A 17470-nucleotide genomic window follows, 5' to 3' on the forward strand; every position below is an offset into this window, starting at 1 on the left:
CTGTTGTCCAGATCTCAGCTGGTTTAAACTGGCATTGCTTCAATGGATTGTGCCAATTTATAACTGTGGACATGGCCTTATATATTTGACATGCCTGTAATTTAGTGTGTTTAACTTTTGTTTTGAAATGATTGCCTTTGAAAATCTGCATTCCAGCTGGTGTTCCTTCCCAGCTAACTGTTTGTTTGTTTGTTTGGAAGGCAGGAAAGCAGTTTTACATTTTTTTTAACTCTCCTCTCCTCCCCCTTAAATCTCAAAAGAAACTGAAAGAGGTCGCATTTCCAAGGACAGATGACTTGAAGAAGGATCTTTTAAAGAAATATAACGTGGAATACCAAGAATATATGCAAGACAAAGTAAGTCTTAGCTGAATTCACATCTAATTTTTAAAACATTATTCGTATTAATGTTTACTTATAACTAACTGATTTAATAAGTATTATAGAATCAAAATTCAAATAAAAAGCAGTTGTATGAGCAAAAAAATCAAAATGTTACTATTGCATAATAGTTTAGGCACTATTAGAAATTGGGTCTTTTGAATCTCTAATAAACCAGTGATTTAAAAATAAGTGGTATATATGTGTGGTTATTTAGAAATAAATATGTAAGTGTTTTATTATTTACATAATAGAAATACTTGCTGTCTGTCTTTATCTACTGCAGAAAAAGTCTCTATTGCAGTTTAGTACGGTTTGGTTAATACTATTTTATTTGAAAAAGTAAGATACTGTACTAATGAGTATTTAAATAGGCCCCTTTTCCCCAAAGAAAAAGAAAAATTAGACCACAAGACAACTAGTATTCACTTGAACTCTGACATGCATCAAGGCATTGTGAAAGCTACAAAGTTAGGCTAGGTTCTGGTGGATATGTGGGAGTATTTAGATAGCTATTTAAGAGCTCAAAAGTCATACTCCCTCTGGGTATGTCTACACTACAACGTTAATTTGAACTAACTTAGTTCGAATTAGTTAATTCGAACTAAGCTAATTCGAACTAACGGATCCAGACTAAAAAACTAGTTTGAATTAGCGTTTTGCTAATTCGAACTAGCATGTCCACATTAAGTGGACCCTGAACTGGGCTTAAGGATGGCCGGACGCAGTGCCGGCAGGGCATCAGAGAAGAACTTAGAGCGTGGAGATGCTGTCTCAGGCTAGCCGAGGGCTGTGCTTAAAGGGTCCCGAACCCCACCCCGGACAGATAGTTCTCAGGGGTTCCCCGCTTGCAAAGCAGTCCTGGCTTGGATTGCCCGGACTACCCACACTGGGCACATCACACCACTCGGCCATCAGCCCGGCTGCACTTGCCGCAGGCTGCCATCTGGGGAGAGGGGGCAATTGGGGGGCTGCAGGAGAGCTTCCACCCCCAGAAGCCCGCAGAGCCAGCCCAGTCCTCCCCATCGGGGGCTCGTGCCTCATTCCTCCCTCACCTCCTTCCACTTACCCCTCCCTAGCCCCTCTTCTTGATGTACAAAATAAAGATAACGTGTCTTCCAAAATGGAATCTGTCTTTATTGAACAAAACTGGGGGAGACTGGGAAAAGGAGGTGGGAGAGGGGAAGAGAGAGGCTGGGAGAGGGGAGGGCAACTAAATGATCAGGGGTTGGGAACAGGTCCCATATGAAGAGAGGCTAAAGAGACTGGGACTTTTCAGCTTAGAAAAGAGGAGACGGAGGGGGGACAGGATAGAGCTCTCTAAAAGCAGGAGTTGGGTGGAGAGGGTGCATTCAGAAAAGTTCTTCATTAGTTCCCATAAAGAAGGACTAGAGGACACCAAAGGAAAGGAATGGGTAGCAGGCTTCAAACTAGTAACAGAAAGTTGTTCTTCACAAAGCAAAGAGTCAACCTGTGGAACTCCTTGCTGCAGGAGGCTGTGAAGGCTACAACTAGAACAGAGTTTACAGAGAAGTGAGATAAAGTCATGGAGGTTGGGTCCATGGAGTGGTATTAGCCAGGGGGTAGGAGTGGTGTCCCTGCCCAAAGTTTGTGGAGGGCTGAAGATGGATGGCACGAGACAAATGGCTTGGTCACTGTCTTCGGTCCATCCCCTCCAGGGTCCCTAGGGTTGGCCGCTGTCGGCAGACAGGCTACTGGGCTAGATGGACCTTTGGTCTGACCCAGTAAGCTCAGGGCTCAGGGTCAGGGGTCTCAGTGGACCACCTTGATTCTCTTGCACACCTGCTCCTGGGTGGCCAGGCTGGCAGCTCTCCTGCCCTAGACAGCCACTTTCCTGTGACTAGTGCGGAGATCGTGGACGAGGTCCACGATGTCTGCACTAGCCCAGGCGGGTGCCCGCCTCTTGCGGTCCTGGGCGAGCTCCCGGGAGCCGTCAGCCTGGTCCCGGGAAGAGGGGGTGGGCTGGGGGGCATCGGGTGGCTGGCTCGATCCATGCCAGGTGCAGGGTCTGCTGTCTGGGTGCTGGCAGGCTTGCACCTGGCACGGGCACCGTAGCCAGCCCGTGCCCCTTTAAGAGGTCCGGAGCCGGAAGGGGGGCAGATGAGTTTCCCTGGTGTTGGCCAGAGTGGCCACCAGGGAAACCTGGGGAGGGCTAGCCTCCCACTAGTTCGAATTAAGGGGCTACACACCCCTTAATTAGAACTAGCTAGTTCAAACTAGGCTTAATCCTCGTAAAATGAGGTTTTCCTAGTTCGAACTAAGCGCTCTGCTAGTTCGATTTAAATTCGAACTAGCGGAGCGCTAGTGTAGCGCCTATGAAAGTTAATTCGAACTAACATCCGTTAGTTCGAATTAACTTTGTAGTGTAGATATACCCTCAGTGTCTAATGGAGTCACTGAGCGTAGCATTTGTAGTTTAAAAACGTGCAGTGGAAAGAGGTAGAGGACGTAAGGAATGCTGTTCTTTCTCCTGCAGTATGTCTCTTACAGTTTGGAACAAGAACCCATGTTCCCATTTATAATTTGTTTCTGAGGTTTTATTTAGTTTTCGATGTTAGTCATTGATGAAGTATCCATATTTTACATTTGAAAATTTGTGTTGCTGTCCCTTTAACAGAAGTGGGGAAGGAATGTTGGAACCTGAAGGTTCCCTGCAGTTTGTGGAATAGCAGTTGGGGTTGGGCATCTGGAGGGAGATGAGAACACAGTGAAGACCTTTGTGACCGAGTCAGAACAACAAGCAGTGTGGAAAAATGCAAGGTTAAGAGTTTCATCTACATGGAAAACTTACATTGGCACTGCTCCGCATGCCTGACAGGCGTAGCTTTGAAGACCTATCACCTGGTATAGGCAGTACTAGTCAACGGAAGAATTCCTCCATTGATGTAGCAACCGTCTCATGGGGAGGTGGATTAAGTATAGTGATGGGAGAACACCCTTCCTGTCATTGCAGTGCCTGTGCAGCAGTTTAAGTATAGACATACCCTAGGTTTTTGGAAGCAGTGCAAGGGAACTTAAAGTGAGTGAAGAAAGGAAAAAGGCAGGAGAAAATGCCATAGAGGGAACTTTATTGTGAAATCCACCTGAAGATATGTGTCCTTTTATAAAGGCTTTTTGTGCTTCCGAATTAAAAAAAAATATATTTGTTTTTAGACTGCAATTATCTCTACCAAATTATAATTGGGTTAGGGGCATATATTATCAGTAGTGAGGTAAATGCATAATGTGTGAAGAGGCGTGCAGAATGGAAGATTTCGGTCTTCTGTCTCATGTGTTGTGTTCATTATTTTAGAGCACTTTAATGGACACAATTGTATTGGGCAATGTGGCTAATGTGTTCCAGACAGTATCGTTATTGTCCAATGATAACTGGTTAATCCATTTGGTAGCTTTCCCCTCACCATTTTGTGACTTTTTTAGTACTGTCTAAAGGATTTTACCCTTTAATTTACATACTTTGCAGAACAAGTGTAAAGCTGAATTCCTAAGGAAACTGGAGCAGCAGAGATTGATAGAAGCCGAAAAGAAGAGAATTGCACAGATGCGACAACAGCAGCTTGAAACAGAGCAGTTTCAGTTCTTTGAAGATCAACTTAAGAAGCAAGAACTAGCCCGAGATCTGAAAATTAAAGAGAATATGGTTGATGGGAGTGTGCTATCTTGCATTTCTATGCATCAGAATAGCTCCTTATCCACCACTTTTTCTGACAAAGCCAGTAAGAATGATGCCTCTGTTTCTGCTAGACAGTCTCTTTCAGTAAACCAGGCATTAAAGCCAGCAGCCACTTTAAGCACTGTTCAGAGTAAGTGCCATTTGGACTGTAATTCTCTCTACTTCTCTTAACATAGCATATAATATAGAAGGGCCCGACATGGCTTCAGCCCAGTGCGGCTTTGCCCTGACCCCTCCCAGGGGCAGGGGGGAAGGGCAGGGGGAGCCTCAGCCTCTTGGAGTGTGGGTGGGGGAAAGGGGGAAGAGCCGGGGCAGCCTCGGACTCTCCCTGGGGGCTGACACTAGGGGAGCCAATGGCTGAGACCGTTGGGAGGAGGGGGGACAAGGGCCGGGAAAGCATTGATCTCTAGAGGGTGGGAGAAAACTGGGGCTGGGATGGCCTCGGCCCCTCCCGAAGGGGGAGAAAGAGCCAGGATGGCCTTGGACCTTTCCCAGCAGCTGGGGAAAGAGCCAGGGCAGCCTCAGCCCTGGGACCTGCCCGACCGAGAAAGAGGTTGGCAAGCATAGTGAACAGGGGGTGCAGCCCCCTTGTTCCGATTAAAAAATTCTTTTTGGCAAGTATGGCACTGCCTAGGTGTAAGTCAGTTCAGTTGATCTGTAACTGTCTAAACCTCTTAGATTAGAAAATGTCACACCAAAGACTAGATTATAAATGCTCTCTCTCCTTGTTTATTAGATCAAGTGGCCGAAGCACTCCGAGGTGTAGTTTTACCCACAGATCTTTGTCACAAATTTCTGCTGCTAGCTGAGGCAAATACAGTAAGAGGAATAGAGACATGTGGAATTCTCTGTGGAAAACTGGTACAGTTATATGATCACATTTGTATGGGGAAGGCACTTTGGATAGTACTGTTTTTTCTGTAAGGAACTGATATCAAAGCAAAAGCAGATCTGAAGTGTAAGAGCTAGTCTACACTACCATGCTACAGCAGTACAGCTCCACTGATGCAACTATAGTTCATCCGGTGAAGACATATGCTCTTGCATTGGCAGAATTACTTCACCTCAACAAGAGGCGGAAAGAGTGTTGCTCAGATGAGTGGCTTTTTTTATACCTCTGAGTGATGGAACTTACATTGACTTAAGCAGTAGTGTAGACAAGCCGTCTGTGTAATATCTGTTTAACTATGTTATTGAATTGCGGTGAGCCGTTTGCATTGTTACAAACCTATTTGATCTTAATTTCCATAGTTATTGAGGTCATGTGCTGTTATGAAGCTGTACAATTAAACTCTATTACAGGATTTTTCAAGAACATTCCCAGGAATTCATCAAACAATATGAGGCTTAGTTATAGGAAAACTGGATTTTAAACATATTAGAAGCTATTGTCGGGTGTCATCAAATTCTACAAAAAATCCACCACTTTCAGCAAATAAAACAAAAATCACTGCTCTTTGTTTTTACCTATATGCTAAATAATGCTTAGTGGTCAATTAGCTAATTTTGCAGCAGTACTTAATTATCAGGTTGTTGCCAGAGCAAGGGCGACTGCACCACTGAAGCTGATCCATAGACATGCAAGTACTGTACAGAGTATTTCTAAGTAGATATCCAAGTGCTTTAGACACAGATAAAAGCCAAGAACAATAAAACAGGGAAGCATGTTGTGTTTCAAAGAAAGGAATCCTATTTTTAATGTTCTTGCTTCCATTCTTAACAGACATCATCTCTCCTTTTAACATTTTTCTGTGCATACACATTTCATATATGTTTGTTGCTTTTCTGAATACTGATGTGATGAAATACTGGCCAGATTCTTAGCTGGTGTAAACTGGCATAGTTTAATTGAACTCAGTAAAGCTACTGCAATTTACAGCAGCTGAAGATCTGACCGGTTTTCTTCCTCAAGATTCATGTTCAGCATTTATTAATTCTAATACCCTCAATTCAAGTCATTTTCTTACCATGTGTTTTACAGACGCATAATGAATTTACTATTACTCATGTGATAGTGCCAAAGCAGTCTGCAGGGCCAGATTACTGTGACATGGAGAATGTGGAAGAATTATTCAGCGTTCAGGATCAACACGATCTTCTCACTTTGGGTTGGATCCATGTATGTATGCCTTATGGATCTTGACTTCTCTGTATTGGCTACGTAGGCTATATAAAGCCAGCACTGGAAATTCCAGTGAAAGGAAGTAATTTGCATGATCTAAACTAATTTTCTCTCTCAGTCTTTCTGCTGTGGCCTGATTTGACATACAAGCTGTTTTTTGTTTCTAGGAAGCTGTAAAGTGTTTCATTGATACAGTAGGCCCAATTTTTCCTGTTCAAATTCTATTTAAGACAACAGAGGCTGTCTGTCTGTTGGCAGAATTTGGCCCAAAATTCTGTCTTATGTAAATGGTATTGAACGAGGTATACATGTCTGACATGTATTCTCAGAAAGGAAAAGAGCCGGAGATTTCAGGAAGTCCACTAGGACGTCTCTGTTGAGTTTATATGGAATTCATTCAGCTGTTACAATAACACATGAGAATTTAAAATCCTAATATATACAAGATATAGTTGAATGCAGCATTTGGTCCATCTGTATGAGACATTTCTAAAACCATTACTTGGAGATTATCGAACTGTAGAGTTTGGATCAAGTAGTTTTGAGCATTGTGAGTTTATTCCAGGCATGGTGAGAAGGAAAAGTTGTGATATAAATATTAAAAAGTAGAGGGCTTGACTGAGTGCATTACAGAGTTTTCTTTGTAAATCAGTGGTGAAGAAGAATTTTTTAATGATAGCAAACACGACAAAAAGAAACCTGCAAGCAAAAGAAGCTTGAGGCTCTGTTTTATTAGAATAGCTCTTAGATTTTTTTTTTCTATTGCAAATTAGGCTCATCTTGTATTCCATAAAATTCTAAAATGAAACACAAAACATACATATCTGTGGAAATGAGTAAATCACCTAAAAAGTGAACTTCTAATACTTAGTACATTAATGACTAAAATAATAAACGGTGAAGTAATTCCTGACTTCTTTAGAGGGTCAAGGACCTGAACCTCTAAGGACCTTTAATTTAAAAAATTAAATAAAAGTTTGTCAAAGTTTTTGAAATACAGTATCCCACTTTGACTTTTTCTAAGAAAAGTTGATTTTTTTCCTTTTAAAGTATTTTTTTTGTATAGCAAGTTTAATTTATAGTGTAAAAAATCGTTAATTGGAAACAAAATATTTGAAATTTCGAAACAAAACATTTCAGTTGAACTGGACTGAATCGTTTTGGTATTTTTTCCATTCTTAAACATTTTTAAGATTTCAATTTTTGGTCCTGATTTGGCACTGGATATTGTGTGTGTGTGTGTGTGTGTGTGTGTGTGTGTGTGTGTGTGTGTGTGTGTGTGTGTGTGTGTGTAAATCTTGAAAATGTTAATTGTGCAGGAAAACTGATTACTGTGGCCACTCTGCTCTGGCAATTTGCTATTCAATGTATGTTTGCATTAGAACCAAAGACAGTGGTGTACCATGTGAACACCATGTAAAATTTCAACTTGCTTCACACTTTCATTTTCACACTTTTTACCTTCTAATGAAAATTACTTTTAATTATGTTCTAATTTTTACTTTCTATTTGAAATATTGGCATATGATCCCATTTTAAGGGATTTTGAACAAATAACTTAAGTCCTTTTCTCTCTGCCTGCTATCCTATTATACTCACACATGCCCTTTCAGTCTAGCATTGTTTCTTTTCATAAGAACATTAATCTGATATTTATAAGAATTTAAAATTGTTTTTGTAAGCCTTCACGCACCTGGTGTTAGGAATTTACTTATGGGTGGTCGGTGAAGGGAGGGATGGGAGAAGGAAGCCCCCAGTCCACCTCCAGCCCTGCCCATTTCCTGCCCTCAGGAGGAAGGGCAACAATTCCCCCTTCCAATCACAGGGAGGGGAGGGGAGTGGGTGCGCGCTCGCCATAGCGTCCCCAGCCCTGGTGGAAGGCGTATCGCACTGCACAGCATGACCAAGCCCAGCCCACCCTCTCAAACACCGGGGGAGGGAGGAGGCTAGACCGCATGGCACAGCATGGCCTTCCTCCTCCCTCCCACAGTGCTCTGGGCCTGGAGAGGCTGGGCTGGGCTGGACTGTGCCGCACGGTGCACTGGGGAGGGAGGAGACAAGGAGCGTTGTGCTGTGTGGCCTGGGCCAATCCAGCCTCGCCAGCCCCGGAGCACTGGGGGAGGGAGGGCGAGTGCTGGGGGCAGTGACATTCTGCCCTCAGAACACCTACAGTAGGCACTGTGGGGGGAAGTGTGGGCAGAGCTATACCTAGCGGTTTGGGAAGGCAGAAACCTTCCCCCACCCTACATACCAGACACTCATGAATTTACTTATGACACTGTTGCGTTTAGTTTTTGCATTGTTGCAAAAGTTATCCTGAGAGCTTTATTATACTGGGGAAAAGTTTGGGTTTTAATAGCAAATAATAAAAACTGAATCCAGGGGAAATGCTAACACTTTCTCGTGTTACAAAATCCTGTTTCTTCTTGAATGGATTTTTTACCTTGACTAAGAAATACTTTCACTATGCGGAGCTTTCCCTTTCTTTTTGTAGACGCATCCAACACAAACTGCGTTCTTATCCAGTGTTGATCTTCATACTCATTGTTCTTATCAGCTAATGTTACCAGAGGCTATTGCAATTGTTTGCTCACCAAAACATAATGAGTGAGTTCTGTTTTTTTCTAAGTAATATTTAGCTCTCTCGCCCAGTCTGCTATCTCAGAAACTAGATCACCGCAAAACAACATCTGAATGTCAACTAAGGTGAAGGGGAGAAAAGGTTGAAGTATTTCCTTGAGTTCTGAATTGATCTAGGCTTACATTCCAGTGAGCCTGTCTGTACAGTTTTATTTTATTTTATTTCACTTGGTTTCCTATTTTAAAATTTTGTAAAGGGTGATGCTTCGCTTCACTCCACTTGGCAGGTGTGACCACGTTTGACTGATAGTGAGCTCTATGAGAAGTAGAACTATCAGGTGTCTCACTAAATCCAAACTGCACTCTCCATGAAGGGGAGGAGGACAGTATAAGTTTTTTAGCTTGTTCTTAGCAAAAAACACTAAAGTGATGGGAGCGTGGAGATAAATACAATACAAATAAATAACTAAAAACTGTTTAAAATACATTTTGTTACAGACCAAATTTGTAAAAGTATGTAAGCATTGCTCTTCTCAGCATTACAAGGTCTAAGGTCTCGATTCACAAGAGGCTTAGGCATTAGGTTTGCCAACTCTCCTGCTTTCACTGGGAGTCTTCTAGAATCATGCTCCATCTCCCGGAGGCTATTTCAGCCAAACTGGGCGGTTTTGGGCACTAACAGTCTGGCATGGCAGTGGAGCTAAGGCAAGCTCTCTTGGCTCCATGCCACTCCCAGAAGCGGCCAGCACCATCCCTGCAGCTCGTGGGTGAGGGCATCTCCTCATGCTATCCCCACCCCAAGCACAGGGACGGTGCTTGCGGACAAGGGCCATGCACAAAGCACCCTAGCCCTCGTGACCTAGGAGCTACTGCCAGAGGGCTGTCACAGTTGCTTTTGGGAGCTGCTCGAGGTAACTGCTGTCCCCTTCACCTCTTCCTGCACTCCAACCCCCTTCCCTACCTAGAGCTTACACTAAAATTCCTCCTCATTGTGTGCATCCCACACCCCCTCCTATACACTAACCCTGTGCCCCAGCCCAGAGCCTGCACCCAATACCCTCTCCCTCACTCCAGACTGGTGAAAATGAGTGAGGGTGAGGCCTTGGAGGAGGGGTGGGACAGGGATCTTTGGGTTTGCATGATTGGACAGTTGGCACTCCTATTAGGCATTGCAAGGCTGAGGTTTGCAACATGCACCCTTGGGTCCCTTCTTGAAGCCCATGCTTGAAGCCCACTCAGGAAATCCACTGGCGGACAAGAGACCACTTGTTTACATTGAGCTTCTGCACACACATGGCCCTCCAAAGCTCCCAGTGGCCATGGTTCACTGTTCCTAGCCAATGAGAGTTGCAGGAAACAGCAGCCAGCACATCCCTGAGAGCTGCGGGGACCATGCCTATTGAAATGCTCAGTATAAACAAAACTGTCTCATGGCCCATCAGCAAATTATCCTGCTGGGCCCCTGCCCTAAGGCAATTCAGGGACCCAAGTTGGCTCCCTAGGGGGTGAATTAGGCGATAAGAAAGGGATTCTCAGAAGCCAGCAAACTGAGCTGGGAGCCACCTGAGATAGCCAGGAGTGAAATACAGAAGAAAAGGCAGGTGCAGATGCACAGAGGCAGTCAGAATAGGTCTGCATTGCAAGTAGACACCTGCAGCTCGTCTGTGCCAGCAGGAATTGGGCTAAGAAGCTGTTTAAGAGCAGTGGACACATTAGGGCTCAGGCTGCAGCCCAAGTCCTAGAATCTGGGCTGTAGCAAGAGCCCAAACTTCTGCACCACAGCCCAAGCCCAGGGGCCTGAGTCATCTGGCATGGACCAGCTGCAGGTGGCTCACTGCAGAGCAGAAGTACCTTGAGGTGCCAGAGGCTCCTATCTGTGTCTCTGATTCACAGCCTTGACCCCTCTGCTGGTGTTAGGTGCTAAAGAATGGGCAGTCTTTCCTAGCAGAAACCAGAGTAAGTACCATTCTCCCACCACTGATTATAGCCCAGGGGTTAGGGTGTTCACTTGAGATACGGAGACCTCAGTTCTAATCCCTGTTCTGCCTGATTTGGATTAGGTTTTCCATGTCCTAAGCACTGAGGCTATGTTTACACTGCTACGTTATTTCAGGATACCGGAGTATCTTGAAATAGCTGTCCCTTGTCTTCACAGCAAGTCTGTTATTTTGGGCTCACTATTCCAATAGTGTTTCACAAGGAGTAAGGGACGTTTTGGAATAGTTATTTTGAAAATTGGCACTGTCTACACAGCACCAAATTACAAAATAAGCTATTTCAAAATAAGATATGCAATTTATCGTAGCTCAAATTGTGTATCCTATTTCGAACTACTGTGCAGTGTAGACTGAGTTATTTGGTGTTCTGGGTTCCCCTTAGAAGCAGCATTAGTGTAAGAAACTGAGACAATATAGTCCCTTGATTAGGGCATACACCTGGGATGTAGGACAGTGTGTGGGGGGCAGGGGAGGTGCAGGAGAGTGGGATCCAGGGGCCTGTTCTTCCCCCCCATTCTGAAATTGAGGGCATTCATTTCTGAGGTAGGAAAGCTGGGTTCAAGTTCCCACTCCAAATCAGACAGAGTGGGGAGTCTAACCTGGGTCTCCCACATGCTAAAGGAGCAACCTAACCTCTGAGCTAATGGGTATGTTGGGGGATGTGTGCTCCCCAGCCAGTTCTGAAAATTCCTAGCTGTCCATTGTGCAGGTTGAGTGTAATTGTAGCACACCTTCCAAATGAGGTCCTGTAAATGAGGTAAAACCTAGTGTGAGAATCCCACCAGAGCTCATGATCGAGCAGCTTGAGAACTGGGGTGGATGTAGGAGGCATGACACATGCCTACCATCAGTCTTTTTTATGACACTCCTGGTTGGAGCCTCATCCTCCTGCACCCCTGCCTCTGGCCCAGCCCAGAGCTTCATCCTGCACCCCAAATCCCTCATTTCCATTCCCACACCAGAACCTTTACCCCCCAGCTGGAGCTCTCACACACACCCTGCACCAGCCCTGATTCCCCTCCTGCCCTCCAAACCCCTCATGTCCCAGCCTGGAGCCCCTTCTTACATTTCAAATCCTTCATTCCTGGCCCCACTTCAGAGCTCCACCTCCAGCTGGTGCCCTCACTGCCTCTAGCATCGCAACACACTGCCTCAGCCCAGAGTCCCATCCAATGCCCTGAACTGCTCAATTCTGGCCCCACCTCCCTGAGCCAGCCTGGTGAAAATGGGTGAGTGAGTGTAGGGAGAGCAGGCAAAAGAGGGAGGGGGAATGGAAGTGAGTGGAAGTGGGGCCTCAGAGAAAGGTGGGGCAAAGGTGTTTGCTTTTTTGTGCATAGAAAGTTGGCAACCTTATCATAGAATAGAATCCTAGAACTGGAAGGGCCCTTGAGAGGTCATCGAGTCCAGTCCCCTGCCCTCACGGGAGGACCGAGCACTGTTCTAAGTCATTCCTGACAGTTATCTGTTTAACCTGCTCTTACGTATGTCCAATGGTGGAGATTCCACAAGCTCCCTAGGCAATTTATTCCAGTGTTTAACCAGCCTAACAGTCAGGAAGTTTTTTCTGGTGTCTAACCTAACCCTCCCTTGCTACAGTTTAAGCCCATTGTTTCTTGTCCTATCCTCAGAGGCCCAGGAGAACAATTTTTCTCCTCCTCCTTATAACACCCTTTTAGATACTTGAAAACTGCTCTCATGTCTCCTCTCAGTACTTCTCTTTTATAAACTAAACAAGCCCAGTTCTTTCAGTCTTCTTTCATAGCTCATGTTTTCTAGGCCTTTCATAATTTTTGTTGCCCTTCTCTGGACCTTCTCCAGTTTCTCCACATCTTTTTTGAAATGTGGTACCCAGAACTAGACATAATACTTCAGTTGAGGCCTAATTAGCATAGAGTAGAGCAGAAGAATAACTTCTCGTATCTTGCTCACAACACTCCTGTTAATGCATCCCAGAATCATGTTTGCTTTTTTGCAACAGTGTCACACTTTAACCAGCAGAAATGTAGATTTCTTCAGGGTTAGTGTCAGCAGTGGTTTTGTGAATTTGAATGGCACCTAAATGTTGAATTTAGGTGTCTAACTGCCTCTACAGATGCCTATGTCCCCCTTGTGAATCTAGTCTTTAGGAAAAGCTGAGTGGGGTATCGTCTTCATGCTTTTAAAAACGGACATGTGGAGCAGGTCAATAGATTGCATGTAATTACAGCCTATAAACTTCTATAATACCTTCTGCTGCTATGCTTATAACATCTATTGCACCTCTTACTCATGTCTGTAACATCAATTAATCCATTAACTCTTCATAAACAATCTATAATTAGAAGCATAAAGTGTGACAGTGATTAAAAAAAACACCTGCATGCAATCGCTAGCAATGCAGTTTTACTGAGAAACTGCGAGTTCTCTTAACTCATCATGGCTTAAAGAATACAGCCAGCATACAGAGCTCTTTGGTACCACAGGGCGGATAGTAGCCTGTCTCCATATTCCCTAATATGTGCAAAGCTACATGTAGTTCTCCAGAACCTCTGTGCAAAACTGCCATGTACAGGATGCATTGCTGGCTATGATTGTTCCTGTGATCCAGAACTGGCAGTAACACCCTGGAACATGGTTGGGCCATGATCTGGATAGTGGCGAAGCAACAAGAATCTGTTTCTCCCCCTTTTCTTGCTCTTTCAGTAAATTTAGCAGGGTCACACACCATATTAATCCATATTGGCAGGGAATAGGAAATTGGTCTTTCATTATTCCTTTCAAAGGTCTAAGGTCTGGATTCACAAAAGTATACAAAAGTAACTGTCTTCAGCAAATGGTTGTACATCATATGATGGGTCCAAGGTCTTCTGTAACAACCTTGCTAACTCCATACCCACAGGAGCACCCTTCATCACCGGAGTAGTACTACTGACTTCAGTAGGACTACTCCTGTGAATAGGGACTAATCAGTGAGTAAGAGTTTATATAAGTCCATCCCCTCCACTTCTATTTCTGATTATCTATTTTTTATTCAGTGTTTGGAACATTAATCATAGTGACTTTAATTGTAGTCAGATGGTTCTTTGGTCTTCTGTAGAATTTCTTTTTACTAATAATAAAGACTCAATGCAGAGTATACATCAGCTGTAGCTGGCAAGACATTTTTTATTTTATAGACTCATAACTTTTAATGCCAGACAGGTGCATTTTTATCATTTTTCTGATTTCCTGTTTGACTGATTAATGCTTGTTTGAACCAAGTTCTTTTAATACTACAACACTCCTTGAGTTTTGTTCTTTTGCTTTCCAGCACTGGGATCTTCAGACTTACTAATGCTGGCATGCTTGAAGTTTCTGCTTGTAAAAAGAAGGGGTTTCACCCACATACTAAGGAGCCTCGACTATTTAATGTAGGTATATTACTTTAAAAATATTTTAACATGTTCCAAAAGAATAGCCAGAGATAAGATCATTGTAACTCTCTCATCTGACCTGCTGCAATACAGGCCATAGCATTCCCAGAGCATATCTCCTAGAAAACCATCAGTTCCTCCACATTTTCACCCATGTTTGTATTGTAAACAGCATTAGTTTGAGTTTCTTTATACACTTGAATCTCCATGCTCCGGATGTGCCTAATCTGGGAACACCCATGGTATGTATCCTGGCAGACAGAGGTGGAAGTGGCTCTGCACACTACTGCTCCCCCTCTCCTCTGGCTGGGGCAATGGCAGTGCAGCAATGTGCTTCCCCTGAGATTTTTCCCCACTGCTCCCATAGCAGTGGGGAGGGGGGGGGAGGGGAGAGGAGAGTGCAGACCCACATGTGCCCCCAGGAGTGGAGTGCAGTTACGTGCCCTACTCCCATCACCCTCATGCCTAGACCCACAGCACCCTTTCTGGCATAGCAAATTCTTTAATCCAGTATACACTGTTTCCCAGGGTTGCTGGATTAAAGAGGTTCAAGTGTATTTTTCCTTTAATACCTTTGGGCCATGTTTAGTTCAGAGTCCTATCCCCCACTAACAGGTGCATTCCTGATACCTCCTTCTAAGAGCCATTCATGCCTGATAGGCAAGTAACTGATGAGAATTCATGAGGTTAATTGACTGTTCAATTAACTGATATATAACATCCCTACTCCTTGTTAAATGAGGGTTACTATGAGTCAGAGTAAGAAGTCCTCTGCTTGAAATAAAGGCTTGTAGTGTAGGTGTGCACTGTGTTATTTCAGAATAATCTCAGTCATTCTGAAATAACACTGCTGTGTAGACATACCCTAAGTGATTATAAAAAAGAGTAGCACACTCACTTTTAAATTAGAGTACACATTTACCATCTTGGTGCTGTTAATGGAAGGATTATACACCCATTCTTCTCCTCCAAGGACTGACCACCCTTGGATGAACTCTTTCAACTTGAAACGTGAATATAACTGCAGTGTATGGTTTCATCGTAATTTCTGTTTACTTTAACCACTACTCTATTTTAAATAAAGTTTTTGATTCTGAGACTCGTGGTTCCCTACTAAAACTAATTTATCTGTAACTGCACCAGAGAGCCAAACCTAAAGAATTTAATTTGGTTATAGATATTATTTCCATGTAAAATGTAAAACAAAGGTTCTCACTACTAGACAGGCAGTAACCAGTAAATGTTACGAACAGCTCTCTGCCAAATTTGAGAAATAAAATATCCGCCAGAAAAGCAGCTTTCCCACATTAGGATTTCCAGTTGCTCCTTGAGCATGGAAAGTATACTCCTCTTGCCTTCCTTAACAGCTGGACAGTAGTCCCATGCCACCAGGGCCAGAGAATTCCCACAGAAGTTTTTCATGACCACTTAACAGATTTTTTTTTCTAACAAAGAATCACAACTGACTTTCCTAGTTGTGATGGCCAATAAATCTGCAGAGCTAACAGCTAGTCACCATGAAGGATAATTTTCTCTATGGAACCCTGTGTTGAACAGATCCATCTTTGCTTCCCCATCGGAGTAACAAATGGCAGCTAATCTTACATTAGCTGAAAAAATGTGACCCATCTTAAACTAGCTCAGTATTGCTGACTAGTGGCATTACAGGGGTGGGAGTATAGTTAAAGCTCTCTGTCTATCCCAGATGGGGAATAGTGGGCACCCATCATCCACTTTTTCCTGCTTTTCCAGCCAAAATATAAGCAGCCTATTCAGATACAGTAAAACCTGTGCCAAAATTTAACTCTTCAGCACTATTCTGTAAAGTCACTTTAATACATAACATATTAAAGCTTGTGCTTATCTAAACCTTACATGGTTTGGGGCTTCCTCTTATCTCATTAGTTTGGTAATAAACAAAAAGTGACTGCCAGCTTATGGGTGCTTGTGGCCTACATGAAATCATTTGTGGGTTTTAGGTCTGTGGATACAACAAGCCTCGACCTCATAAAACAACACTGAGAGCATCAGTTTTCACTGTTAGTAGCAGGCTGAGCAAAAACATGAAGATGTGAATATAGCTGGCGTCAGAACTAGCCTTTTTGCTATGCTAGAAGTGGTCTCAGCAGATCGGGGTGAGGAACACTGGCAGAGCCATATGAGAGAACTTGCAGTGCTCCTGGCAATGGCTTACTATTTTATTGCCGGTATCCAGGGCTGTTACTCAGCACCTTGGAAAGTATTGGGAACAATGAAGTGATTGGGGTTTTTTAGCTGTCACGTAGAAGAAAACAGAAAGAACATACAGGATATGGAACGGCTCTTTCATTATTTGGTTTGGAACTGATCCTCATGGAATTTTGCCTAATATTCAAATGATATATTACCTTAATTGGCTGCTGTCAGGAACTAATTATTTGCTTTCTTTTACAGACCTGTAAACATGTAGTTGGGAAAGAAACAAAAATAATTGTGCTGGATCTGAGGTGATGTGGATGGAAGCTAAGTGGCCCTCCAAATAGGGGCCCCAAGTAGCAAAATTGCTGCCAGATTTTCCTATGGTGTTTTTCAGCAATTACTGATGTTTTATATTTATACGTTTTAGACTTAATGGTTTGATATTTAATGCTCTTGCCATTTTGAAGTTATTTTGTTCTGTCAAGACAGAGTTCACAGTATATTAAAGCAAAATCTGTAAATGTTTCTGACTAACATGATACAGTAAAGTGAGCAACAAACAACTGGTAAAACACGTGCAGTCAACTGCCTTGTCATTAGGTATTTTCTGTGCATCAGCTCTTTTTTCAACAGTTGTGGTCTGTACACCTGACCGACCACATGCAGCCTAACACATGCAGCTGAGGTATTCAACACCCATGCTCCTGGGGTGACTAGGTCAGACATCGGATCAACTTGGAGGAGGAATGTGCACTCAGAAGCCTCAGAACTCCTTTTACCTGTCTCCAGTAGCTGGCTAAGCACAGGCTTCTGCCCTGATGAGAGCTCCAAACTGACTTTTGGGACAACGAAGAGCAGGGGGAGAGAGGGGAGACCAGGGTTCCCATCCCCACCCAGCCATGGGTAGGTGCAGGTTCCACAACTCCATACAGACTCCCCACAGCTGCCCACATGGCTCTCCCCAAACGGGGAGTTGCGGGGATTCAGAGGCCAGTATAGAGCTCTGCAAATCCACAGTTATCTGTGGACAGCTGCATATCTACAGATACACTTGTGTATCCATGCAGAGCTCTAATGATTGTTCCCAACTTTGGTGTAAGGTAGTTACAGTTGCTCTCTTGCAATTG

At 43.7% G+C, this 17470-nt stretch overlaps 1 protein-coding gene across 6 annotated transcripts in view; it reads left to right on the top strand.

The window, feature by feature from the left end:
- The window catches only part of STAMBPL1 (STAM binding protein like 1), a 71294-nt gene extending 54379 nt beyond the window's left edge, over positions 1-16915 (top strand). For 3 of the 6 annotated variants that reach the window (XM_075935095.2, XM_075935097.2, XM_075935096.2), the window contains exons 5-11: positions 261-356; positions 3865-4204; positions 4811-4935; positions 6056-6193; positions 8691-8803; positions 14063-14162; positions 16599-16915. In XM_075935095.2, the coding sequence (XP_075791210.1) occupies positions 261-356; positions 3865-4204; positions 4811-4935; positions 6056-6193; positions 8691-8803; positions 14063-14162; positions 16599-16655 (969 nt within the window). In that variant the 3' untranslated portion in view covers positions 16656-16915. Of the gene's footprint in view, positions 1-260; positions 357-3864; positions 4205-4810; positions 4936-6055; positions 6194-8690; positions 8804-14062 lie in introns of all 6 variants that reach the window. The other 3 variants (XM_014572720.4, XR_012905624.2, XM_075935099.2) reach the window with 3 other exon arrangements.
- Positions 16916-17470: the final 555 nt, after the last annotated feature.

Source organism: Pelodiscus sinensis, chromosome 8 (genome assembly GCF_052426305.1).
Source record: "Pelodiscus sinensis isolate ZL-2025 chromosome 8, ASM5242630v1, whole genome shotgun sequence".
Taxonomy (NCBI): Eukaryota; Metazoa; Chordata; order Testudines; family Trionychidae; genus Pelodiscus; species Pelodiscus sinensis.